This window comes from Chaetomium tenue, assembly GCF_020726465.1.
Source record: "Chaetomium tenue strain MPI-SDFR-AT-0079 chromosome Unknown F5144scaffold_3, whole genome shotgun sequence".
Taxonomy (NCBI): domain Eukaryota; kingdom Fungi; phylum Ascomycota; class Sordariomycetes; order Sordariales; family Chaetomiaceae; genus Chaetomium; species Chaetomium tenue.
In genome coordinates this window covers 4,143,466-4,167,277 of record NW_027117331.1, presented here as the reverse complement: position 1 = coordinate 4,167,277, position 23,812 = coordinate 4,143,466, and the positions used below count along the sequence as shown (strand labels likewise).

Here is a 23,812-nt window from a genome sequence, read left to right as displayed (position 1 = left end):
AGAGGTGCATGTGCTCTAGCGAGCGGCAACAACCGTCGATCACAGGATCTTGGAGATGGCCCCAGCCGAGACAATGAGTTTAACCTGGTGTCGGGATGAAGGGGAGGATGGTAGTTCCTCGGTACCTAGATACACATGCGTGCGGCAGGGGCAGGGGTCTCGCCATCTCGTAGGTACTTGAGATAAACCAACCCCAAACCTCGCGGCCTCTGTTTTCTGTTATGAACACGCAGCCCCCCCGTTATTTTCCATTTGGATACCCCATCTTCCCATCTTAACTTTTCTCCTTCAAACCTACCTTTTCTCATTAACCTGCCACCGCAAAAGACGAGAGTCGGATACTGTTGATCATCACCTCAACCTTTGCTCCCCTCACCATCAAAATGTGCGACTACACTCAGCGAGAGTACTCCTGCGGACACCTTCGGTGGATCGCTTCTAAGTGGTGCCGAGACTACACCATCAGCCACAAGAGGTGCAAACCGAACGTCGCCGACTTTGAGTACAGGGCAGAGGAGGTTTGCGGTATGGATACCCACCCAATGCCAACCCCACCGTGAACATGATTCTAACAATTTTGCGAAGGCGAATGCAAGCCGAAGGAATACCCTCCGTGGGAAAACCTCATCAGACGATCCAAGCAGCGAACCGACTAGTCCCGGCGGCTCCAGCTAGCCCTTGCCGATGACGATACCGGGAATATGCTTTTGGCGATTGGAAGGTTGTGGCACTGCGGATGGTTTGGGGGTCTGTGCTAGAGAAGATGGGTAGATTCATGGGCCGCCCGGAGACATCAATATTCCCTTCATCATCTCTGTTTTTTCTTGTCTCCTCTCTTCTCTGTCCCAGTTCGAAGCTAGGAGAATAGAACCGCCAGTTTCCCCACCACATACACGTTTTGAAATTGTGAGAGCCAGTAGTGCATGGATTTGTACGTTCGCCTGGCCAGAGAGCGGCACCAGTTGGTTCCTCGACCAGATGTTTCCAGAGCTTGTGTTTCCTCCCAATCAATAGCTGACAGGTCGTGGGATCTCAAGGCTGGTATTTTGGCAGTTAATCTGGCACTTTAAAGACAAAATCACGCATCGCCAGTCAAGTATGCAGCCGAGAAAGGATACAGTATGCGAACTGGACAATTTGCCGAAATCACAGGATGGTTTTGTTTTCTGCGCAAGCATGACCCCTTGTTTTTCTCCTGTCCCTAATTGATACATGCCCACCATGTCAAAACCGTCCACCACGTACAATTTCCTGCACTTGATGGCGTCTGTTGTCCCTCCCAATAGGTGCGGAGTAGCTCCCTTCCTCGTTGTGTCGAATGGAGAACAGCCTCGTCAACATTAAGAGACTCGTCCCCCCCTTCCACCCGAAACCTTCTCCCCCCACATATGGTTCGACTGGGCCCTTCACCAGTTATCCCAACCTGCACACCGGCTTCCTCGCATGTTTTAAACAAATCGTCCAAACTGGAGACCTCGGGATGCTTTGGAGGTGTTAGTGAGTCGTCGTCAACTCGGAAACAGTGGGTAAAACCTGGCTCATGTTACTTGTGCGGGCATACCCGGGGGGTGCAGCGTTGGGAGAGGCCATGGGTTGGATTGTTGGTATCCGAGGCGACTCACATTTCTCGACCTGCATGCCCTTTTTGACGACAAGGACGCTGCCTGGACGCAGCTATCAGGGAGGGGGGCGATCTTGTCGAACCCTGATCAAGGACTGGCGGAGAGATGCCGTTTACATTGCGTAATTCCTTCTGCTCCTGCTTTGGGACAGATGACGGCTTTTGCAAACATTCTTTTGTCCCAAGATCGAGGAGTACTTCCCCGGTAGCTCAATGGACGCTTTCTTCTTGCTGCCAGGGTACCTACGTACCCGATAGCTTTCAGAAGTACGTATCCAGTGTACCACCCGGGGGGCTTGCCACCAAGCCCCGTTACCCAGAAACGAGACAAGAACAAATATCAGTCACTATACGCGCTTCTGATCGTCGATCGAATGCATTAGCGCGAGACGACTTGCCAGCAAGGCTGTCAAGGCAGCGTCTGTAAGGCAGAGTCGAGGCCCATGGTTCCATGTAGACCCCACAGCCTGACTTCAGCTCCACGATCCCATAAGGACTACTCAACCACTTCTAGCCGGAGCGGGCCGATCCCATGTCCCCACAAGGCCAATTTTGCCCCATGGGCCCATTTCTGCTCGGCGGCGTGTTGGCACTTTTCTCTTTACAAACATCAGCAACATACCCTGGGCCTTGCATAGTACATATTTTCATCCTGGCAGGATTTGGCAATACGAATAGATGCAGGGATACTAATGACTCTGGAAGGTCCACGAAATTGTGATCCCTGTCGTTAGGACCTGGCCATGCATGAGCAAGCCAAGGGGGAGGCGGACTGGGGACAAGCATCGCAAAGGTGATGCAGGCCGCCTCGTTTGGAATACAAAGACGTGCTTCTAGCGAAGCGGCGTCCAAGTTTGGGGTTCTGTGGGCCCGATGTTTCGACCCTTGGGGGCATGGCACAGAGTCCCGAGGTCTCGAGCTAGATCTGGAACCTCCTCCGATGGATAGACTTGCGTTTTTAGGAATCGCGCAGTCCCGCCGATCATTTGCTGGGTGGTCATGATGCCAGGAAAACCAATGGTGAATGGCCGGACTGAGGGGGGGGGGGGGGGGGGGGCAAGAGCTGCAAGACCGAAGCAGGGGCTGCGTGCGCGTCTGCAAGACGATGGGTGAGCCGGAATGGATCCGGTTTTGGGACTATTGCTTCCGATTAATCGTATGCTCAAATAATCGAAACCAATGATGCGAATCAGCAGCCAGGATCCCAATAGGCAGACCAATGACCTACCACGAGCTGGAGGAGACGGCCAAAGCATGTGTTGTGTTAAGGAGGTATGTACCGTCCTTGCTGGGGGGGGGGGAGGCGGAGGGAGGGATCTGGGTATCTAATTCCTGATATTTACTGCCGAGTTCCCCAGCTCAAGTCTGAAACATGGGCGATTGGGTCCGGGGTGATCGGGGAGGCGGCCGCGCTTGTGCAAGGTACCTATCGCCCCAGGGGAATCTTGATCATCGATCTAACGTTTTGGGGAGGGAGATTGTCTCCAAGATCTCAAGAGATTTCTCCCATAATCACAAACAAATCCCGAAAAAGCAAACCCGAAGAAATTGGGCGACGTCTGGCCCGAAAGGCCCGTCATCAGCCTCAAGTTGTTGAACTGCAACCCACACCAACGACCCGAGCCTCATGCCATGAGGGCACAACGGTACTAAAGTTTTAGCTAACTTCAATGAATCATGGTTAGAATGACGAACGGCCCGCCGACTGTTACGAGCGGCAAGTACAATTTGTGAACATACACTTGGCTGGTCAAGCTTATTGCTACGGAACACTATTGGAAGGGTTCTCCCCGGATAACCGTCGATCGATAGCCGCGAAGACAGGGAGCTTCTTTGCCCGCGCTAACATCATTCTCCCTGATCAATGCCGTTCTTTGCAAAGCTTTATTTCCGGGTACCGCGCCCACCCAGTCACCCTGGCGATACACTGAACTGTGCTCTTACCCCCAGGGGCCCCTCGATTTCGGCGAGTCCCAAACATCTCGGGAGTATATATTGTTCTTTCCATTTCCTCTTAGACTGAATCCCATCCACGTTGAAAGACCATTCCGTCACTTGCTATTCTCTGCCGGCCTCCGCGTTGGTTGCCCTCTGATACACCACCTCGACTCCTTCATGGCCTCCCATCCTACTCAGGCTTCTGGCCAGCAAGCGCACTTGTGCCCGCAGATCGCGCTCTCCAAATCCCTACCGTATCCTGGACTCCTAACGCTACCCATCACTCCAGGTGTCATGCCGCATGACGGCCACCCTCCGCCGCTCAGCCAGATTGAGCGTCTCGAACCCCCTCATGTTTCCTTGGACCCGGTACCAATGGTCGACTTGGGGTGTAGCCATTACGCTCCATCGCCAAAAGATGGGCCTCCCGGGCTCTATGGCTCTCTCCAAGACCCGATACCTCATGATTCCGCCAACGCGCGGGCTGGAGGAGAAGGCTTCCAGGGAATTCATCGTTTGCCAACTGAGAGAACGCCGGTCCGCCCAGTAACAGTGATGCTTGGTCGGCTGTATCCATCCTTCCTGTATCAGTCTCGCCGAAAGCGTTTGCCCCAACGTGCAGGTGTCGGAGGCACCCGTGTACGAACCCAACACAGCTATCGACAGACTTGCCAGAATCATCGATGCGAAGCGTGGGATCATCGGCGTACTGGAACAAGAACCGCGGGGGGGTGAGGCGGTGAGTGGGGAGGTGTCCGGGGAAAGCGACGGAAGAGCGAAGCGGGTGCGCTTTCATTGCCACATGCCTGGGTGTTCTAGGTCGTGTGCTCGGAAGGAGACCCTCGATAGGCATCTCCGAGTACACACGGACGAAAGTCCCCATGTGCGTGTGGTCACACTTCTCTGAGAAAGACATGATAGTGCAACCAGTTCGGCTTTGTTAACTGTCTCTAGGTCTGCCCGATTTGCTGGGCTCACTTTACACAAGGTGTTAACCTTAGGGTAAGTTTATAGCAACCCAAGCAAGGTACGTTCGGCAGGAACCTCGCTGGTCTGACATCCATGATTCAAGACACACATACGCCGTCATCTCGGAGACAAACCTTACAAGTGCTCGCAATGCCCAATGACCTTCTGTCAAAAGTCGAATATCAGTGCGCACTTGAAGACCCACGAGACGAAGGAACTAAGAGCGCGTTGGATTTGCAAGTTGCAGGGCTGTAAGAGATCGTTCTCATGGAAGGGCAACCTCAAGGTAAGTGCCGACCCGGCTGGGAACCCCCTTTTTCACACAAACGACTCCCAATAGCATGGTCACTAACTCTACTCTCGTGGCACAGTACCACCAAAACAGGCACCATGCCCTTGCACTCGAGGCGTTGCACGCGAGGCTTGTTGTCATCGAGGACGCAAGCATGATATCGGAGGAAGAGAGAGACATAGCGAGGTACATTGCCGAGGTGCACAATTTTGCTAACAAGGGAATCAAGGGCCGCGGCGTGGGCCGCGAGGTCAGTCGTCTGCTGCCGTGTCCTTCCACCACCGCAGACTTCATCGGCACTGGCCCCACTGATGTCACCCAACTTGCCCCCGGTGACGCGATGCCACTTCTGGCACATGGACTTCCTTCTTCAGATGCATCTACAGAAGCCGTCCTCTCGTTCTTTCAGACCTATGAGGATAGGCACGGTTTGGGGTCGGTGTTCAGTGGTTGCATGTATGCGTAGGGGAATCTCAGTAGACGCGAGCATGTTTGTGGGAACAACGTGCGGCATAGTCAGGTTGCGGTTATGGAAGCTTGTTGTTCAAGGGATGCCGTGGTTGGTCTATTGTTAGTTGCTTAATGTTCTCTCCAGTCCTGGGCGTTCTCCCTGGCAGCTCTCAACTTCTAAGACCGGCACATGTATCCTACCTTTTCTGAGTTTGGACTTTTTTGTCGAGTTTATTTCTACCACTCGTTAACCGCTCAAAATTTTCCTAGTGTGCCCCACAGCAAACATCACTAAGGAGCTGGGTATCGGCCTGGGTGCCCAACCGATGACGTGCATGCGGCTCAAGTCTGCTCAGGGGGTGCTGGTAGGTAAAAGTAACAGTGCGGTCGCGGGATCTACGCGGCAAGCTGCGGGCGATCTCAAGGTATTTTTGGGCTACCACGCTTGCTATCTGTTGTTAGAGTGCTGTTTTCAAGCCCTACGGTCCGCAGGGGGTTCAATCGTAACCCCATTGGTGGGCATGTATGTGGGTGAGGGAGCCTCAGATGTGGGATACCGAGGTATGTACATGAGCTGGAGGAGGGGTGCCTTTAAGGTCTCAATAGGTACCCAGCTGCACCGCCCTGTTAGCTCGCGGGAGCATACATTTCACAGCCCACTCGAGAGCTTAGCAGAAACCCCCTTAGGACTTCCTACAGGTCAGGAAGTTATTTGCTTGGCATCCTGAGGTTGGGCTATTTAAGGAGTAATAATTGGTAAAGCATGGCCGACAACAACGGAAATCCGAACCTGTCATTACGGCGCAGGCTTGTGAACGAGGCTCCAAGAGTGGGTATGTGGGTGGTGGGCCATCCCGATGTCTTTCTTTCCATCCTAAATGAGCTGGCCACTGTAGCCGGGCACACCCTTCCTTAGGCCCTGATGCATGTAAGCCCTGTTCCCATGCCCGCCAAAGATCACACTGCGGTTCAATGACTGCGCGGCCTTGCTGATTACGAAACAGGACGAAATCAAGTCTCAGTCAAGCCACAAAGCCCAATCACACGGTGTGTATTAGCTTCCGATCGGCACTCGCGGCTGACGGGGAATAACTATGTAACCCCCGTTTTGGTAGATAGGTACATACCTACCTACACTTTCATGTTCAGCCTCCACCACCCACAGGCTTATACTGAGGCTACGTCCCAGCATTTCTGAGCGGACTCCTGAACAAGGCTCATATCACCCAATTCCCTTCAAAATGTATGAACCCGCAAAACCTACAGATGGCGAAAAGCACCGTGACGCCCTACACTCCACACCACACACTTCCCCATGGGTTGAGAGCGAGGAGGCTCATCACACTGATTATTTGCCCAATATGACGAGCCTCATTGATGAGAGGTTTCTTGGTGAGTTCTCTTTTCACTCTCCAATCTCCACCGACAGTCAAATTGATAGTTCTAGGAGTAAAGGAACCAACAGAGCCTGACCAGAAGCCGTTCTGGTTACTGGCCAGGCGTCCGGCTCGCTCGGTTCCGAGGTTGTTCCCGCTCTCAACGCACCAAATTCCAGCAACTGGACCGGGAACGGAGGGCGAGTTCAGTTCTGCCGTTGACAGCCCGGTATATTCGATGTCCGACACGGAAATGGAGATAATGCCACTCTGGACCCCGCAGGATTTGTCTATTGGAGGTCCAGACAACGGCGTCACGAACATGAACCCGGCTATGCCCCAACCCCTGCCGGGCCGTTACATAGTATCCCGAGGGGATGCGTTGCTGCTGAATATCATGGACTGTCAGAGAACTTCGTCTGACGAGTGGATGGACTTGTTACAGAAGCAATCCGCGGGAGACGCTTCGGGGACTTTGACTGATGCGGACGGCGAGGTGTCCGAGTACAACGACGCCTCGGAGAGTGGGAGTGCCGAGGAAATGTGGAACTCCGAGGACGAAGAAGAAAGCCCCATGGCTTTGAACATGTTATCACAGCGTTCTGGCGCCCCGGTGCGGCCGTGAGGTGGCATCGGGGGACCATAGACAAAACCACACCAGTGAACAGGCTGGACCTTATCGCCTCATATTCCCAACCCTTTCCCAACCACAGATGACTCTTTCCGCTGGACCTTAGGAATCGTATTTTGCCACCAAAGTGCAATAATGTGCCGTTTCTAAGCGGCTCGCACAAGTTCGGACTCGGATGTCGTACATCGGAATTGTAAGGCTTTACGAGGCAGTTACTCCGCATGATGCGTGGATATATTGATTCGTAATCGTCGGCACACGCAAGTCCTCTGCATCCGGCTGTAGAACCATGGTTCGCTCCCGCGCCGACGTCGAAACACGATCCTATTCCGGCGACATGTACACCGGCCAACACACGGCGCCCTCCAATTCGAGCCACAACTGCATAATACAAGCCTTGTACCAGTACATACGCCCCCCTTTCACCAGCTAATCTCCCCACAGACATACTCCAACAACGGCGGAATCCAAACCGTCACCGCCACCACCTGCCCAAAGCTCCAGCCCCGCGCATCCACCATATCCAACCTAATCGCCGTCGCCAACACCGAGAACTGCATCCCCACCCCTGCCAAAAACACCAACGTCGCCCCCCAAAACCCCACCCTTAACCACGGCCCCAGTACCATCCGCACCCTCCCCTCCAACCCCCCCCTCCCCTCCGGACGGGCCTTCTCCCCCGCCGCGCGCCGCGCCCGCGCCCGCAGCAGCAGCCTCGCCCCCACCGGCCCCAGCACCACCACCACCAACACAAACGTCGACCACGTCCACACCAGCGGCGTCAGCACGCGCAGCGCCGTCCTCGCCGCAATCCCCTCCGCAAACTCCCCCGAGTCCGTGTCCACCACGGGACACACCGCCAGCCCGGAATACTGCCCGCACTGCGCCACGGCCGAGATTTTCAGCCGGTACCGCTTGTACATGTCGCCGCGCGTCATGCCGGGGGTCAGTTGCAGGTGCATGTAGAGGGTCCAGTAGACGAGGGAGGAAAGGGCGTAGACGACGGTGGTGAGGACGGTGATGGCGGGGGAGGAGGCGCCGTGGTAGATCAGGAGGAGGTAGCTGAAGATGATGGGGAGGATGCTGTTGGTGGCGAGCGGGGTGACTAGGAAGGTGGTCACGAAGTCGGCGGTGGAGAGGTTCGAGGCGATGGCGGCGATCATGAGCGTGCCGCCGAAGTAGCATTGTGCTTTGTGGCATTCGAGGAGGAGGGAGATCCAGGCGGTGAAGTGCCGGTTGATTGGGGGGTCGGTGGTGGGGGGGTGGGAGGGTGGTTCTTGGGAGGGTGGTTCTTGGGAGGGGAGGAGGAGGTCGGGTTTGGCGGGTGGTCGGTTGGGTTGGCCTTTGCGGGCGTGGTGCCAGGAGAAGAGGGCGAGGCCGGCCCAGAGTATGACGACCAGCGCGCATTGCATCACGTAGGATGAGAAGACCTGGGGAGGTATGTTAACGTTTTCTGTTTTCTTTTCTTTTTACTGGGTTCCTTCAGGGTTGCCCGATGCAGCTCAGGTCCTACGATTCGGGCATGTAAGTGACGGCTCAACTCACCCCAACCCCCACGATATCCGCATCAGCCCAGGGCAAAGCCCCCGTGCCGGCATTGCAAACATTGTTAAGACATTCGTTGATTCCCCAGATATTCGGGATTGTGTTGTTGGTAATCAGTTTCACTGGCGAGCAGGCGGTGCTGTAACAGTCGCTGTTGTCCCGCGCACTACTGCAGGTGGCTGACAAGCAGTCGGTCACCGCGAGGGTGATCTCCTCCTGGCTGGCCTCAAACTCGCTTTCGTTGGGCCCGTACCGTAGGTGCTTCTGCACTACTTGTTCGATTGTGGAGTTGAGTAGGCCTTGCGAGGAAAATGAGGCGATGATGGGGAGATTGGCACAGGCTTTGTACCGGGCGAGGAGTAACGAGCCGTTTCCCACCTGGTTGTTCTGCTCGGCTGATGTGTAGAGACTCTCAGCTGACCGGCAGCGGTCGTAGAGACGGCATGTCTCGGGGTTTCCGAGGCAGGCGCTGTCGAATAAGCCGGTGTTTGGCGCGAAGATCCTCCTACACGCCGTGGAGTTCTGCTCGTTGAGGTAGCAGCATTGATCACGCGCCACGGTGTCGCTAAGAGAGATGTATTTACCGAGCCCATCGCAGGCAATCAGGTTTGATAATAGGCCTGGCCGCATCATGGGCGAAGCCAAACGTTTAGCTGCTCAAAATAGTAAATAAGGGGTCTCCTGGATACCGAGGAGCTTAGTAAGTGATGAGACAGGTAATAACCCGATATTCCAAACATCTCACGAAAGTGGCCATGAATATCTTATGCGTTGCGGGCGCGACGCTGTCTTGCTGTCTAAGTAACCGGCTGGTGGCGATCTGGTCAGCCTTGATCTTCATCTGACGCAACCTTGCATGGCGCATCCTTCAGCGGGAATCCTTCACTGGAAGGTTTCTGAGCGTAGGACTTTGCTGTGTAACCACCCGCCAAGCTTGAAGCCTATTGCTGCAAATTCGAACCTACTCCGACGGTCATTGGCTTGAGGAGCATCCAGGAATGCTAGTGGTAAGGGTAAGTGGCCAAACACATCTTAGTACTCCAGCTCGGTGCATTGCGGCTTGGTCTCCCAATGTGGCTGTGATCGCCCATGTGCGCCGCGAGCAAATGTCGTACATTGGAAGCTCTCTTGGACTTGTCCTCATTGCTGGCATAGTCACATCTGTCGCTTTAGACATGTCCTCAGTCATTAGCTGCCGACCCAGCAGCTTTGCCATTTACGTTGGCCACGCCGACATCCAGATCTACCTTGGGCAAGGCAAATGGATCGCAACACCCACTACACGTTGACTCATCCCACAGTTCGGGTTTCCAAGGCCTGCATCAGGCAAACGCGCCAACCGCGACTCTGGCAGCGTGCGTCGAGAAGTACCTTAGTGCTCCCCCGCCCGGCCATGCAGCTGCTGCACAAGGCTCCCGGGCTGGCCAAGAACCCCCTTACTCCCCAATGGCCCTCCTCCATGGAGGATGTGGTTTCCTCGGGAGTGTCCCACCACATACCCGTCATAAATCGTCAAGACGACTGACTGGACCAAGAACTACTTGACAGGGAGTGGAGATCGGAGAGCTGTGTTTTGGACTGCCGTCGAGGTATGGACGTCAGGGGCTAATTCAGGCCGTTTGTATGAGCGGGATCAAATAGGAATTGTTGAAACGGGAGAAAGTGTAGATTCCCGACATCGTTTCAAATCTTGGACAACTTCTCGGCACGTTGCGTATTTTCCTTGCCAGCATTCGGCAATGACCGAACCAACAGGACCTAGTGCTTTAACGTCCGGAAAGATTCCCCTAGAATACCATTTCTTGATGTCCTTGTCGGATCGCCCTTCGTAAGGAGAAGTTCCAGTCATAAGCTCGTAGATGAGACAGCCGAGGGAAAAGATGTCGGCCTTGGTGGACACCAACTCGCCTGGGTACTGGTGGCTCTGCGCGACCCCGACAAGAAGGGGGCTGCCATCAATGGAGGACCCGGCAAAATCTGTGAGTTTCGCGTCAAGTTCGGCGCCCAGCAGGACGTTAGCCAGCTTAACATCGCCGTGAATGACGCTAGAGTCGTGGACAAAGCCAAGCGCATCGGCCACTTGGGCGGCCCAGCGCAACCGCCGCTCGGGTGTCGCCTCCCCCTTCCCGTCCCCATCACCTGGATTTTGGATGAGTGAGCTGATGTTATACCGCGGCGCATGCTCCAGGCGGATGCCTCGTTCGAAGGTGCCGTAGTAACGCAGGATATTGGGGTGACCACCACGCTCAGTGAAGCGTTCATAGACGCGCCGCTCCCTCTCGACAAGCTCGTCGTTATCGTGGGCCGTTTTTACCACCGTACCCGAAGCCTTGTCGAGTACCACAAGGCCCGTTGAGCCCCAGCCGGCAATATCCTTCAAACCGAACCCTGTAGGATATTTTATCTCGCCAACTTCGTATTCATCATTTGAGTTAGCCATTGCGATGAACAGCGTGACTCCTTGGGACCCAAAAAAAGGAGCAAAGTGGAGGGTTGGGTGTGCTTGTCGGTTCGAACCGGTATGGTGTTTTGGGTTCGTGTCGGCGGCGCCGCGTGTGCTGGAGTGTAAGGGCCCGGGGCCTGTCTTGGCGCTTTGCGAAGGAATATATTACAGGGTTAGGGCTGGCTATGCTTTTGTCGAACAGTCACTTGGAAATCTGGTCAGAAATTTGCTCTTCGGGGTTGTACAACGAAGGAACGAAGGCTGCCTACTTAGGAGGGTTTGCCTGCAAGAATCTCGGCATTGCCACCTGCCATTTGGTTAAATTCCTGGCTACCGAGGTAGATTTACAAGTGAGTTGTGACACAACATTTAAATTTCACTTCCTCCGGCTCAGCGTCTTCGAGATTTAAACCGTACCCAGGCGTCTAATACGATAACCTTTCCATGTACACGTTTATACCGCTCTAGCTGGTGTCTCCGCTTCCGTTTAATCCACGTCCCAAAGCCAATGTAGGCCCCCGCCCACTGCCGTAAGCTCGAAGCCGAAGCCGTCAACCGGCGGCCCAAGAGGGCACTTCTCCACCATTTCCCAATCAGCAATATCATCAACATCATCATCCTCCTGAGCCGAAGTGCGCAAGCGTGACAACAACGTCACCCAGTCTTCTTTCGCCTCAGCCTCGTCATCCACCCCCACCCACTCACCATCCCCATCCCCATCAGGCCCATTCCCATCCCCAGCCTGGACATCCCCATCCCCAGCCTGAACATTCCCATCCCCAGCCTGAACTCCCGCATCCCCAGCCTGAACTCCCGCATCCCCAGCCTGAACGCCTCCATCCCCAGCCTGAACGCCCCCATCCCCAGCCTGAACTCCCGCATCCACCATCTTCACATCCCCATCCCCAACCTTCATACCCCCCTCCTCCCCCTTCACCGCCGTTGACCCCCCCCCCTTCGCCTTCACCTCCTCCCCCCCCTTCACCACCACCTCCCCCCCCTCCTTCACCACCACCGGCAACCCCCCCTGCATCACCACCCCCAACCCCACCCCCAACCGCCCCAAAACCCCACTCTCCCCCACCGGCCGCGGCGGCAACCGCTTCCGTATCCGGAACGCATCCCGCCCAGCCCCCGGCGTCCCATTCCGCAGCACGTCATGGATGGGGCGCGCGGCATTGCTCAGCTCGGCGTCGCGCCGCGCCGCGAGCGGACAGCCGCGCAGGAAGAGATCGAACTCGATGCCTATGCGGTCGTGCGCGTCGTGGATGGTGAGGGAGCGGAGGTGCGCTTCCGTGGTGGGGCAGTGCGGCGGGGGGATGGCGGAGGGGGGTGGTGGTGGGCGGCGGGGAGGGGTGGTGTGCGTGGTGGTGGTGGTGGTTGCCCGTGGTCGGACGGGTAGCCACCGGTCCTGGGCCTGGTCGAAGTCGATGCTGGCGCGTGGTGGTGGGTTGGGTGGGTGTGGGGGAGGGGCGTCCGGTCGCGAAGGGTGGTCGTATGTCGCGGCGACGCCGCCGGCAATCTGCGCGACGAATTGCTGGGCATACCTGTAGGCGGCTTGGTGTGTCCGCAGCTGGGGCGTCAACGGCCTGGTGTAGTGACATCGTATTGTGAACTCGGATGTCAAGGCGGCGGCGCTTTCGGGCGAGAGTATGACGGTCGCGTTGGCGGCCATTGCTGCTGTTGGTTTGGTGGCGCCGCGGTCGTGGTCGGGTGTGGTTGTGGTCGGGTGTGGTTGTGGTATTTGTGAATGATGTGGAAGGAAATGTGGGAACGGTGGGTGAGATGGAAATCGGGGGTTTTTAAGCAGCGGAGAGGTCACTACACCAGCGACGGGGATGCTCTTGATGGCGCGGTTTCTACGTCATGGATACAATCAACTAGGTCATTACAGCAGCTGCGGGGGCGGTACTAGGTGTTAGTGTGTAGTCACGTACGTCATGAGCACAATCAACTGAGTCGAGTGAATTGTGAATCATATACTACCCACTAGTGTCAGCCCACATCACGCCATCCTCAACTCTAAGATAGTTCTATTCCCATGGATTTCCTGGTGAAAGTAGGTTGTAGATGATTCAGACACAAGCGCGTGACCCTTTTAATCAGACAACTCAACCTCCCCCGTCATGCCCCAACCGTGGACAGACTCATCAGAACCCACCAACCCGCCAGTGACTTCGACAACAAACCCCGAATTCCCCGTCCCATCGGGGCCCGGCCGACTCGTAGGCTTGGCCCACCAAGCCTGATGATGACGCAGGTCAAATGACCACTTTTCCCTTCCCGGCCCCGCCGAGCGAAACTCCAGACGATAGCCAACGTTCTTATCGCGGTACTTTGCCACCAGGCCGTCACCCTCATACAGCTTCTCCGTGCGCACCGCATCCGCCGTGGCCGCCGTATCGCGACGGTCCGGCGGCAGCGAGCGCAGGGCGTTGGACACGAGCTTGCCGTCGCGGTACAGCGCCGCGTTGACCGTGTTCTGGTAGTACTTGTGCGGCTTGCTCACCAGGCGCATCACGGCCATTACGTAGGGCCCGGCCTGGGCCCGCACGAACAAGGCGTCGGTCGCCTCCTTGCCCCACACCATGGGCAGCCAGGACCGATCCATGCCGCCAAAGGCCCCCTGCTCTGGTCCGAGCACCATGCGCTTTTCGGTCTTTTTGTCTGGGTTTGTGGGGTCGTCGATGTGGAAGGTGAGGTCGAGCGTGGCGTTGGCCATGGCGATGGGGCGGAACCAGTACGCTCCCGGCGCGACCTCGGCTTCCCGGTCGGATTGGGGCAGCGTGGGATACCCCAGGGATCGGTGAGTCAAGTTGCCAGTGATTCTGCCGGGAGCGTCGAAAACGACAGTGGTGGTCGATAGATCGGCCGCGACATCGAAGCTAGCGGTCGTGCGAGTCGTGCCGTTGTTCTGGGACTCTTCGGTGCGCCAGACGCCAGTTACGTGGCCATGGCCGACGTCAGGGCCGTCTGAAGTGACTACGGACACTGGGACCACGAGATGCTGGGACCACACGGTGCCATCGGACCAGGCGGCATTGATGGCAGCTCTGAAGCTGGCAGGGGCTTGCGAGCCGTCGCGGAAGAAGGAAACGGTGAAGGCGGCGCTGCCATCCTCTGCCATGGCATCAAACAGCCATGTTTCCACGGCTGTCGGGCTCAACTTGTCTGCCCATTTTGGGAACAGGTTCCCGCTGTTGGGAATAACAGCCGACCCCGGAATTGGTGTATCGGCGAGGAACTGATCCCCCTGGAGCAGCGACGTGAAGGGAGCTGCCGCCATAGCAGCGGTCAGATACAAGTGGTGAAGATTGGAACGATAGCCCTGTGACTACGGGCCAAGAAAGCGTTATTTTGGAAGAAGCAGGAAGACGGTAACCAACTAACTACAGGGGCAAGATTTGTACTCGTGAACGAGGGCCCCAGGAAACACTCACTTTTTGCTTGGTTCAATGGAGTAAGACAAATCTACATGCAAAGACCCCTGAAGTACTGCCGTCCCTCTGGAATACCCCTCAAGATGCTTACCACTAAACCTGGGTACCGACTCCGTACGGAGTTAATTGGGTTTCTAGCCGGGATACTTCGGTAGCGGCATAAAGGGGTTTGGCTAACTCGGAAATTAAAGTCGTATTGAAACGCATGTTTGGCTGCCTGGATGCTCTACACCGAAAAGTACCGAACGGAACCTGAAAGCTTAGAACATACGCATCGGAAATACCATCGGATGCGGGAGGGATAAATCCGGTCCAAGTAACATAGCCTCCCCGGCGGAATACGGCCGCGAGTTTGGCCGAGCTTTCGAGACGTCTCCGACGCGTACAACACCGAGCAGCTCCGTAGAATACCTATGTGGGTTTTTAGCGTTCGCCTCCGGGGCGGTTTCCGGTGTAGTCCGTGTCGGCCCAGCATCTCCCATGCTCAAGTTGGAAGGTGTTGAAGGCCATCGTCACCGTGAATAGCATTGTAAGGTCTCATTGGATGCAGCTGTAACCATTCTTTACCTGCCTAGGTAGGTAATAGGTACCTAACTACTCCCCAGATACCCCGTAGTTTAGCTCCGCCGTCTTTCAACCCAATTCACCATCAATGGCAGCATAATCCTTGATGTTACTGTCATTTCAGCTACTGTTGATGCTTCGGTAACATCTTATTTCTTGCCTCGTAGTCATCATGCTTTCGTTAATTATGGGTATCGTTGATTGTTTGTCGAAGCATTCTACAAGTTAAGGTCCCCTAAGCAGTATTGAACATGTCGTTTGGGAATAGGGGTTCGTGGCGTGCCGTCGCTACTACACTGGAACCTCACAGGAACTGAATTAAGCTGCTCACCTAAGTGATTTTGCGTACATTTTGCCTAACCAGAAGACATAACCTCACAGGCAGTGTGAGCTACTCCAGTCTCATCGGGATATTCGCAGAAATTCTTGATAGGGAGATGTTCTAATATCCTTCGCTACTGACGCCGAAACCGTAAAGAAACTTCCGCCCTTATAACACAAATTAGCCTCCGATTCATCACAACTCCTCAGTTTAGCAACCGTGCCCTGTCAATTTTAGCCACCGCCGATGCACAATCCACAGCAGCCAGTGCGAGAAGGTTCGAGTCCTGCTGGCAGAGCATGAACCGGACATTCAACGTGTTGATGGCCCACTCGTGCAGCTCGCGGTTGTTGTAGATGCCCGCCAGGCCCATGGTCTTCCCGCTGTGCCGGCACGCCGCGCTGACCTTCTCCAGCGCCGTGCGGAACGCCCTCGTCTCGAAGCGGCCGGGCATGCCCATGTCGGTGGACAGGTCGAGGCAGCCGACCAGGAGCACGTCGACCCCCTCCACGGCCGCGATGGCCTCGATGTTCTCGATGCTGGAGGCGGCCTCGATCATGACGATGACGGACGACGCCGCCGCGTTGCACACCTCGACGATGCGCCCGATGGCCGTGACGCGCATCCCCAGCGCCGGCTGCTGCCCCCACATGGACCGCACCCCGAGCGGCGGGAACTTGCACGTCTGCACCGCCGCGCGCGCGTCCGCCGCCGTGTGGATGTGCGGGAACACGATGCCCATGGCGCCCCCGTCGAGCGCCTGCTGCACGAACCCGATGCCGCACTGGTAGGGCACGCGGACGAGGGGGGTCAGCCCGCTGAGCAGGCCCGCGCAGGCGATGGCGCTGGCGTCGGCGAGGGACAAAGTTGAGTGTTCGAGGTCGATGAACAGCGCTTCGAAGCCGGCGTTGGCAGCCAGCTGCACCACGAGCGGGTTGGCCACCATCCGCACGCCCATAGCCTGTGGCCATGTTAGCCCTGTTCTTATTATGGACACATTTGGTGCACTCCTTTCCTCTCTCGTCTGTTCTAGGGTTAAGGGACACAGAAGACAAGGAGAGAAAACCATGAACATACCTTGCAGAGGCGTCCAGCGGAAGCTTTGGTCAAGACATTGTTGAAAGATGCCATCTTGCCAGCGAATGCGTGGAATTCGGAACGTGTGCGTGGGGTGGATCAGAAAGACTCGGAGGACGCCAGGTTTGGAGTGAACCAGGAATACACACGCCGAAACGTAGCAACTTGAACGGATCACCGGCGGATATATACTACGTAATCAATCACGGCATGGCACTTGGCTGGTGAGCCCTCCTTCTCCCCTTTTCTCATTTTACCGGGGAAATGGAGGTGTGCCCCTTAGACGGGGCCGCGGAACCACACCTCTAACCTTTGGCACTCTGCGGTCTCGTTGCACCGAATTACTCCGTATGGGACCCGGGAAATGGAGAACAGTGAGCATGGTGAAGGCACCGAGAAAGTACGCGAGGCCTCAGCTTGGCTCTCAGCCGTTGGTCCATTGTTGGAGATGAGATACAAGTCTTTGCTCGGTATAATCTACGTTGCAAGCGAGAATGTACCTGGGTACCGGCAGACGACGATCAAGATGTTTTGCTAGAGCCACCTGAGGACCAGCTGGACTGAACCCCTGACCTGACCGTCCTGGAAATTCCTCGCGTGCTCTACATGTACCCTTCAAGCCACTAACCTAGGAAACCCTCTCAAACCAGTCGACAACCCCCCCGATAAGCCACACCTACATGCACCCCCCTCACAACAAGTAAACCAACTTCTGCCCCGAGACCTTCTTAGCCCTAATATCATCCAGCCCACCCAACGCCCCCTTCAACCCCGTATCCCTCACCAGCTGCGGGTGCGTCCGCACCAACCCCTGATCCACCAACCGCTGCAGCGTCCTCGTCCACGCCTCACAGAAAACCCTCGCCTCGGGATTCCCCTTCCGCCCATGGGGCTCCGGCCAGGCAATATCCTCGCCCACCAACTCCGGACCCAGCACCCAATCAGGACGCACCACACCGCGGGTCGCCGCCACCGCTTCACTAAACGGGTCCAGCGACACGTAGCGCCCGCCGGAGCGGCCCAGCGCGGCATAGCACAGCCGCGTGGTCTCGGGGGTCGTAATGCAGTCCAGCGCAAAGCGCAGGCCGTTGCGCGTGCGCTCGCGGATGTCGGCCGCGCAGGTGGGCGAGCTGTGGTCAAAGACCTCGTCGGCGCCGTATTGGCGCGCCAGGTCGAAGTTGCGCGCCGAGCACGTCGCGATGACGTGGTAGCCGGCGAGTTTGAGGAGTTGGACGGCCGTGGTGCCCGTGGAGCTGGAGCCGCCGCTGACGAGGACTGTGATGGGTTTGGTGCTGGTGGTGCTACTTGGGAGTTTGCCGGCGTTGCCGGGGGGTGGGGGGACCAGTGTGTGGAGGGGCTCGAGCTGCGGGCCCGCGGGCAGGCCCATGGTGTGGAAGAGCGCCCAGCCGGAGGTGTACCAGGCGTTGCCCATGCCGGCGCCCTGGGCGAAGTCCCAGTCCTCGCGGACTTTGAGGACGACGTGGGCGGGGGCGACGGTGTGCTGGGCGAAGGCGCCGACTTGGGGGCGCAGGGGGTTCATGCCCATGATGGCGCCGCTGACGCGGTCGCCCTCGCGGAGGCCCCATTCCGAGGTGGCGACGGGGCCGGCGGAGGTGATGACGCCCGAGAACTCGCACCCGAGGACGGCGCCGGGGGTGTGGAAGTCTCCGAGCATTTTGGTGTCTACCGGGTTGAGTGCGATGGCCTTGATGGCCACTGCGACTTGGTCATCCTCGAGCCGCGGGGGGATCGGCGCTGAGGTGGACAAGATGATGTCGTCGTTGGAGCCGCCGACGAGAGCGGATTGGGTGGTAGCAGAGATAGCCATTTTAGTTTTGGTCTCGAGTTATGTATTTTGGTGTTTCTTTACTCAACAACTTGACATTGAATTTCTCTAACCCCTTACTCGTCTTCACAACCTTTGTATTCTTATTCTACTTCTTACCGGTAACCGGTGCCCCAAGCTGTCAACGTCTCTGGAGTATCTCGGATTTGTGTCTGTCGGTTGATTCTGACGCCCTTGTAAGCTCCGTAACCGTTTCATGTGCAAGTTGCATCCATGGTGGGTAGGGCCGGTTGGCCGAAAATGTCCGAACTTGGCCGCTCCGGTCTCGCGTTTGACTAAGCTGCAGGTGTCACTTCGCGGTCCGTTTACTTCGCTATCCGTCCTGTCCTTACGACTGGCCGGGAGCGGGAAAAGCCGGAATCAAAGAAGGAAGGTAGTAAGCTAAAGTGGCAGTGCCCATAATGCTTGCGCGGACGCCCTGCGGAATACCATGAGAGGAACCCTGGAGAGCCTAAGCGATGGACGATGCAGTAAGACCCGTGCGACTGGCTCTGCGAGGGGGATATCGGTGTAGTTATAGGCAGTCGGGTAGAGATCAATGATAAGTGAATTCTTGAGTCGCGTGCTGTGCCTCGATGTCTATGGACTTGGGGCGAGCAAGTTCATAGCTTGGGTAGGCACCTATGTATGTAGGCTAAGGACGCCCCCGATCTCATGAAGCTTTGGGAGACATGAGTCACATGGACGGCGAGGACAGACAGCTACCCCTTGAAACCCCTGCCCAGGTTGTATAGGATCGAAGGAACCACGCGGTAGAGGCCTCGACCCCCATGTGTTGCAATCCTCAAGTACAACGTCGCAAACAACTCCCATGACGGGTATCACTTCGTTATTACCGCACGGCTTGTTGTTGCTGCTCCACCACGACGAACCAATGTGCGTATTCGCATCTAAGAAGTGATCGACATAAAGAATATGCAGGATTCGCTGTCTCCCTTGATGAACCAAGTAAACCTCCTCGCTTGCGTGGATGTCTCACTCGTATGCCCAACGGCCAAACACCGTCACATCGCATTGCAACGGTCGACGGACATGTCGTGCCTTGCTAGAATCCGGCTCCGCTCCCGAGCCCTACCGATCGATCCATCGAGTCTATCCAGCCATCCGCCGTTGCCGTATAACTATTCCCATTCAAAGACCCATTTTCTCCCGCAATAGTTCCTTAACCGACCGCACCTTTTCGCCCAAGTCTCCGAACCCATCCTGTAGTTTCGCCGGCTCCAACCCGGAGCCCTGCGTCAGAATCGACACCACCATCTCCCGCGCCACCTCCCCCCCTTGCCCCAACTGCTCCTCCACACTGTGAAGCGCAGCCAGCAACATCCCAAGCGCGGCGTGGATCCGGCTCACATCGGGCATGGCGCCCCCACTCGGGAGCTCACCCAGCTGAAGCGTCGGGCTGGTGGTAGGAGCCGGCGTCGAGTGCATGTGCCCGCCGTGGAGGCTCCCAGACGGGATGCGGTTGAGGTGCGCATGAAAGTGCCCCAGCACCAAGCCATACAGCCTTACCAGGAACACGTACCCACCCAGGACCAGCAACACCGTCGCCGTGCTACTGCCGCCCTCAGCCATCCCACCACCCCGACCCAACTCATACAAACCAGCACCCCCACCCCCAGCCACACCCCCCACCGCCGCCATCATCTGCAGATCCGGCGGCGGCCCCCCGTACGTCGCCGCCATGCCCAGCACCTGGCCCGCCAGCGCGCCAAACTCCTGCGAGAGCCGCAGCACGGCGCCGATCGGGTAGTGGTCGAAGCTCTGCGCGCTGTCGTGCAGCCAGGCGCCGTTCTCGAGCGCCTCCAGCCGCTGCTGCATCTCGGCGATCAGCGCGGGCAGGCGTCGCCCGGCGACCGAGGCCGTGGTGCTGAAGGGGGTGTCTGCCCCGCCTCCTGGGCCCATGGTGATGGTGCTGCTGCTGCCGTCGGGGAGGTGGCGGTGGTGCGCGGTCGGGGAGCCCGTGGAGGTGGAGGGTGGGGCGGAGGCGAGCAGTTCCGGGTCGAGGCAGTATAGGTCGTTGGGGTGGAAGTCTTGCTCCAGCCAGTCCCAGTCCATCATGCTGCCGCCGCCGCTGGTGGTTGTGGGGTTGTGGAAGGGGGTTGGTGGGCTCCCCCCTGGCTGGTGAGGATCATGGTGATAGTGGTGGTAGGAGTATGTGGGCGCTGTTGTGTCGGGCTCGCACTCGGCTAGGGTTTCGAGTGGCGCTTCGAGGGCGGAGGTTGTTGCGATTGTGGGAGGCGGTGTAGCCCCTCCGAGGGCTTGCTCACTGGTGGATGAGGTTGTGGAGAGGGGAGGGGTGAGGACTGTTGGTTCTTGGTTGGTGGTGCGCGGGGCCGTGGATCGTCTCGTCGACGTGTCTCCTTGCTTCTTGGTGTCGTTGGGCCGGCTTGCGCGCCGTCGACGACCAAAGGCGCATGGCACCTTGGCCCGCACGCAGCGCTCGCATACCATGCGGCCGTCCGACTCCATCGACTGGACGGTGCACTTCAGTTTCTGAAGCCGGCAACGATCGCATGATGATCGTATGGACTGGAGAGGGCTGCCGCCCGCGGGGTGGGACTCGGTCTGAAACATTGTGGATAGAGAATGGTGGTGGAGAGGGTGTTGCCTGTGCTTGTCCAGGTCCAGGTGAGTGCGGTGTTTCGATATATGGCGACATTGTTATCTCTCCTCCCAGCTCTTCTACATCTTGAGTTTCTACACAGGCCATATGGTGCAGCTTCGGACGAGGCGTGGCGCGAGGTTGCATTCAATGCCGATCTTTTTGATCCTCCTGAAATGCCCTCATGCCATGCATACCAAGCGAAGCACGCCTCTGTCCCGCGGCGGTTAGGGGGGTGGGGTGGGTGCACCGTCGGGTTAACTGTCAAGTCAGCTTACCCTGCCTCACAGCATACACTACCTCGGTACCTCTCCAGAGTCCCGCCCCATTACACCTCTGTCAACTCCCCGCTCCCTTCGTTGCCGCAACGGCAGACCACACCCACTCGACCAGCCACACAGACGGGCCGATGGGATCGGATGGGAATGCAGGCGGGAACCCCCCCTCATTGTTCCCTGGCTTCGAGACTAAGGGGTCGCTTAACGGCTCTCCGACGCTACGCACCACACCAGGCATTAGTCTAGTGCCACAAGAAGCCACTCAGCCCTACGAGCCACGCGATGTATGATGGGGGTTAACGATCTAGAGATTCGATACAGGGTGACGAAGATCATATCTACGCTCTAGGCCCCGACAACGATGCCAAAAAAAGGTGTGCTTCGCGCAAGGCACCAAGGGACCGGGTAAAGGCTGGGTGGGGGCAGGGGGTGGTTGATCTCCTGTTGGAAGCTTCGTCAGGTCTCGGCCTGCATGCCTACCCAGCACAACGTGGCGGGATAGAAACCCCCCACCTCTCCACGGTCCCCTCGACCGATCGCACAAGCCAAGGGAGGGACCCCTGAACTGAAGCTTGTCCTTGGGCATAGCGGCCTCCTCCGCTGTGGATCCCCGGGCTTATCGTGCCCAAAACACTGCCGGGATACAACCCTGGCCAAGCCAGCGTTGTTAGCTCGGGCTGGGCGCCTTTCACTGGACGTCAAACTCGACATCGACATACACAGACATACCGACTGACATACAGCCGACCAGTTCCGTCGCAGTGGCGTCAACCATCCGCCCTCGATGTTGCGGCTAGGACCTTGTTTTGCTCCCGTCTGCAAACGTACACCGAGCCCCAAACAGTTCGGCTCGTCCTGTTGATAATGCGGAAGAAAAAGGAGGAACTTGAGGGCCAATCGTTTGTCTGGTCAATAAAGACAATTCGCCGAGATCTTCCCTGTCGGTTTCAATCTTTTCTTGTCTCCCCCACCCGCCTCGTTCCCTTCTCCCCGGGGCGTATCGCCGTCCACTTTGTTGACGCACGTGGTTTCGCTATTACAGCCAACTGCCATCGGCACCCAAATCCCAGACGATCAGGCCACGCTAATAACGCCACGGCGCTGACAAAGACACCCTCCGGCTCTAGCTTGACAGGGCTCCCTTCGGGGGCCGTTCCCCTGTCTGAATTAATTTCCTCTGCAGGTGGGCTAAAGAGGGAAAGCGGAGACGAGATGAGGCAAGCCACCTGCAACAGAGCCCCTATCCCCTGTCGACTGTTCTCGCACATCATCTTGACACTTGTTGACTGGCCACGAGGGTTACCATGAAGGTTGTGCCGACAGCAACCACACGGAACGTCGACCTCCTATCCGCTTCCTCGATGGCACATTACAGAGCTGGCCAAGACTTAAGATTCGAGTCTCGGCCCACGTTCTGCTGCTTTTCAGCTCCTGCCACTTTTTACCCTGTCCTGCGAGCTGTTGGCAGCGCGCCTCCTGTTGTGCAACATGATACCGGGCCGGCCCACGTCACCCAGCGCCAAACATGCTGTGTCAGCAAGCACGAGAATTCTAACGGACGTCTCAGGTATACTTACTCTAAATTGACCACAGTCTGTTGGATGGCGTTCAAAACAAGATACATGTTTCGAGAACCCCTCGTCATTGGCGGGTAAACGTGCCCAGAATCAAGTTCTACTCCCTGCCTTGCTAGTCGGTTAGGAGCCCTAGCGCGCGGATCTGCCGGAGTGCTAGCTGCCTACGAGTCCCGTCGCTTGTGAGTCGGTACTACATCCCATCGCCTCTGTCTCCATGTGGCGCCCTCTCTATCTGTCTTACTCTTGGCGTGCAGACCGGTGGTAGGGAAGGCGAAAACACCAAACACGCCAGCACGCAACGTTTCAATGGTTTCACCAACAACTGGATGTAGACATATGTTGTTGCCTTCACCGCCGTCGGCGAATTTAAAGCTTAGCACAGTGATCGCCGTACCAAAACACAAAAAGGACGGTATGGTTTTTGATTTGAGGCTCATGGGATAGTACCGCACACACCTCATGTTGGGTTCTTTCTTATTATTGGATTAGTATGGCACATTCATGTTGTGCGTATCGAGGACACGAGGAAAAGAAAAGGGAGGGAGGGGGAAGGGGGGGTGGTTTTATTCGTGTAGTAAGCGGATGGATTGGACCTCCCTACCCTTATCCCTACGCGAGCCGCCCCCCGTCCTTGTCAAAGCTATGTAAAGCTCGCTTCCTCCTTCGATTGCCCCGTCGAATGGCCCGTCCGAATATTATCGCCGCCAACTGATCCGTCACCGACGGTTCAACCCACGGCCATGGAGGCGTCCCCGACCAACGACGACTCCACCGACTCGCCCGAACCCCCGATGCAACGCGTGGCCGCAGGCATGCCGCAGCTGCAACCCCGGGATCGTCG

At 57.0% G+C, this 23,812-nt stretch overlaps 9 protein-coding genes across 9 annotated transcripts; 2 read left to right on the top strand and 7 right to left on the bottom strand.

Moving 5' to 3' along the window:
* Positions 1-25: 25 nt before the first annotated feature.
* On the top strand, positions 26-978 carry F5144DRAFT_620200 (uncharacterized protein). The gene is made up of 2 exons (XM_066792007.1): positions 26-525; positions 586-978. Exons 1-2 carry the CDS (start codon positions 384-386, stop codon positions 654-656), a joined length of 213 nt encoding a protein of 70 aa, XP_066645402.1. The 5' UTR covers positions 26-383; the 3' UTR covers positions 657-978.
* A 5,653-nt stretch (positions 979-6,631) lies between these two features.
* F5144DRAFT_487113 (uncharacterized protein) lies at positions 6,632-7,271 on the top strand (the record flags this gene model as incomplete). The annotated part of the gene is made up of 2 exons (XM_066785589.1): positions 6,632-6,662; positions 6,712-7,271. The coding sequence occupies 2 exons, from the start codon at positions 6,632-6,634 to the stop codon at positions 7,269-7,271; spliced, it is 591 nt and encodes a 196-aa protein (XP_066645401.1).
* An 83-nt stretch (positions 7,272-7,354) lies between these two features.
* F5144DRAFT_207058 (uncharacterized protein) lies at positions 7,355-9,737 on the bottom strand. The gene is made up of 2 exons (XM_066782970.1): positions 8,823-9,737; positions 7,355-8,707 (listed from the first exon to the last, which is right to left on the bottom strand). Exons 1-2 carry the CDS (start codon positions 9,453-9,455, stop codon positions 7,700-7,702), a joined length of 1,641 nt encoding a protein of 546 aa, XP_066645400.1. The 5' UTR covers positions 9,456-9,737; the 3' UTR covers positions 7,355-7,699.
* Positions 9,738-10,283: 546 nt separating this feature from the next.
* On the bottom strand, positions 10,284-11,471 carry F5144DRAFT_207048 (kinase-like domain-containing protein). The gene has a single exon (XM_066782969.1). The coding sequence runs from the start codon at positions 11,260-11,262 to the stop codon at positions 10,456-10,458; it is 807 nt and encodes a 268-aa protein (XP_066645399.1). The 5' UTR covers positions 11,263-11,471; the 3' UTR covers positions 10,284-10,455.
* A 14-nt stretch (positions 11,472-11,485) lies between these two features.
* F5144DRAFT_611731 (uncharacterized protein) lies at positions 11,486-13,218 on the bottom strand. The gene is made up of 3 exons (XM_066791702.1): positions 12,350-13,218; positions 11,971-12,133; positions 11,486-11,928 (listed from the first exon to the last, which is right to left on the bottom strand). Exons 1-3 carry the CDS (start codon positions 12,938-12,940, stop codon positions 11,753-11,755), a joined length of 930 nt encoding a protein of 309 aa, XP_066645398.1. The 5' UTR covers positions 12,941-13,218; the 3' UTR covers positions 11,486-11,752.
* On the bottom strand, positions 13,219-14,957 carry F5144DRAFT_569674 (uncharacterized protein). Its single transcript, XM_066788715.1, has one exon. The coding sequence runs from the start codon at positions 14,549-14,551 to the stop codon at positions 13,364-13,366; it is 1,188 nt and encodes a 395-aa protein (XP_066645397.1). The 5' UTR covers positions 14,552-14,957; the 3' UTR covers positions 13,219-13,363.
* Positions 14,958-15,343: 386 nt separating this feature from the next.
* Positions 15,344-17,043, bottom strand: F5144DRAFT_620196 (Pyruvate/Phosphoenolpyruvate kinase-like domain-containing protein). Its single transcript, XM_066792006.1, has 2 exons — positions 16,669-17,043; positions 15,344-16,552 (listed from the first exon to the last, which is right to left on the bottom strand). The coding sequence occupies exons 1-2, from the start codon at positions 16,720-16,722 to the stop codon at positions 15,797-15,799; spliced, it is 810 nt and encodes a 269-aa protein (XP_066645396.1). The 5' UTR covers positions 16,723-17,043; the 3' UTR covers positions 15,344-15,796.
* F5144DRAFT_569670 (uncharacterized protein) lies at positions 17,026-18,563 on the bottom strand. Its single transcript, XM_066788714.1, has one exon. It carries the CDS (start codon positions 18,494-18,496, stop codon positions 17,360-17,362), a length of 1,137 nt encoding a protein of 378 aa, XP_066645395.1. The 5' UTR covers positions 18,497-18,563; the 3' UTR covers positions 17,026-17,359.
* A 923-nt stretch (positions 18,564-19,486) lies between these two features.
* On the bottom strand, positions 19,487-21,393 carry F5144DRAFT_206568 (uncharacterized protein). The gene has a single exon (XM_066782968.1). It carries the CDS (start codon positions 21,086-21,088, stop codon positions 19,646-19,648), a length of 1,443 nt encoding a protein of 480 aa, XP_066645394.1. The 5' UTR covers positions 21,089-21,393; the 3' UTR covers positions 19,487-19,645.
* Positions 21,394-23,812: the final 2,419 nt, after the last annotated feature.

Excerpts from the sequence above, each read along its gene's own strand:
- F5144DRAFT_620200 (XM_066792007.1), top strand. The coding sequence starts at position 384 with ATGTGCGACTACACTCAGCGAGAGTACTCCTGCGGACACCTTCGGTGG. Across the intron at positions 526-585 it reads CAGGGCAGAGGAGGTTTGCG|GCGAATGCAAGCCGAAGGAA; the intron begins GTATGGATACCC and ends AATTTTGCGAAG.
- F5144DRAFT_206568 (XM_066782968.1), bottom strand. The coding sequence starts at position 21,088 with ATGTTTCAGACCGAGTCCCACCCCGCGGGCGGCAGCCCTCTCCAGTCC.
- F5144DRAFT_569674 (XM_066788715.1), bottom strand. The coding sequence starts at position 14,551 with ATGGCGGCAGCTCCCTTCACGTCGCTGCTCCAGGGGGATCAGTTCCTC.
- F5144DRAFT_207048 (XM_066782969.1), bottom strand. The coding sequence starts at position 11,262 with ATGGCTAACTCAAATGATGAATACGAAGTTGGCGAGATAAAATATCCT.
- F5144DRAFT_207058 (XM_066782970.1), bottom strand. The coding sequence starts at position 9,455 with ATGATGCGGCCAGGCCTATTATCAAACCTGATTGCCTGCGATGGGCTC. Across the intron at positions 8,708-8,822 it reads CGGATATCGTGGGGGTTGGG|GTCTTCTCATCCTACGTGAT; the intron begins GTGAGTTGAGCC and ends ATACCTCCCCAG.
- F5144DRAFT_620196 (XM_066792006.1), bottom strand. The coding sequence starts at position 16,722 with ATGGCATCTTTCAACAATGTCTTGACCAAAGCTTCCGCTGGACGCCTC. Across the intron at positions 16,553-16,668 it reads CCGCTGGACGCCTCTGCAAG|GCTATGGGCGTGCGGATGGT; the intron begins GTATGTTCATGG and ends ACATGGCCACAG.
- F5144DRAFT_611731 (XM_066791702.1), bottom strand. The coding sequence starts at position 12,940 with ATGGCCGCCAACGCGACCGTCATACTCTCGCCCGAAAGCGCCGCCGCC. Across the intron at positions 12,134-12,349 it reads AGCGGTTGCCGCCGCGGCCG|GCTGGGGATGGGGGCGTTCA; the intron begins GTGGGGGAGAGT and ends GCGGGAGTTCAG. Across the intron at positions 11,929-11,970 it reads GCCTGATGGGGATGGGGATG|ACTGGGTGACGTTGTTGTCA; the intron begins GTGAGTGGGTGG and ends AGGCGAAAGAAG.
- F5144DRAFT_569670 (XM_066788714.1), bottom strand. The coding sequence starts at position 18,496 with ATGGCTATCTCTGCTACCACCCAATCCGCTCTCGTCGGCGGCTCCAAC.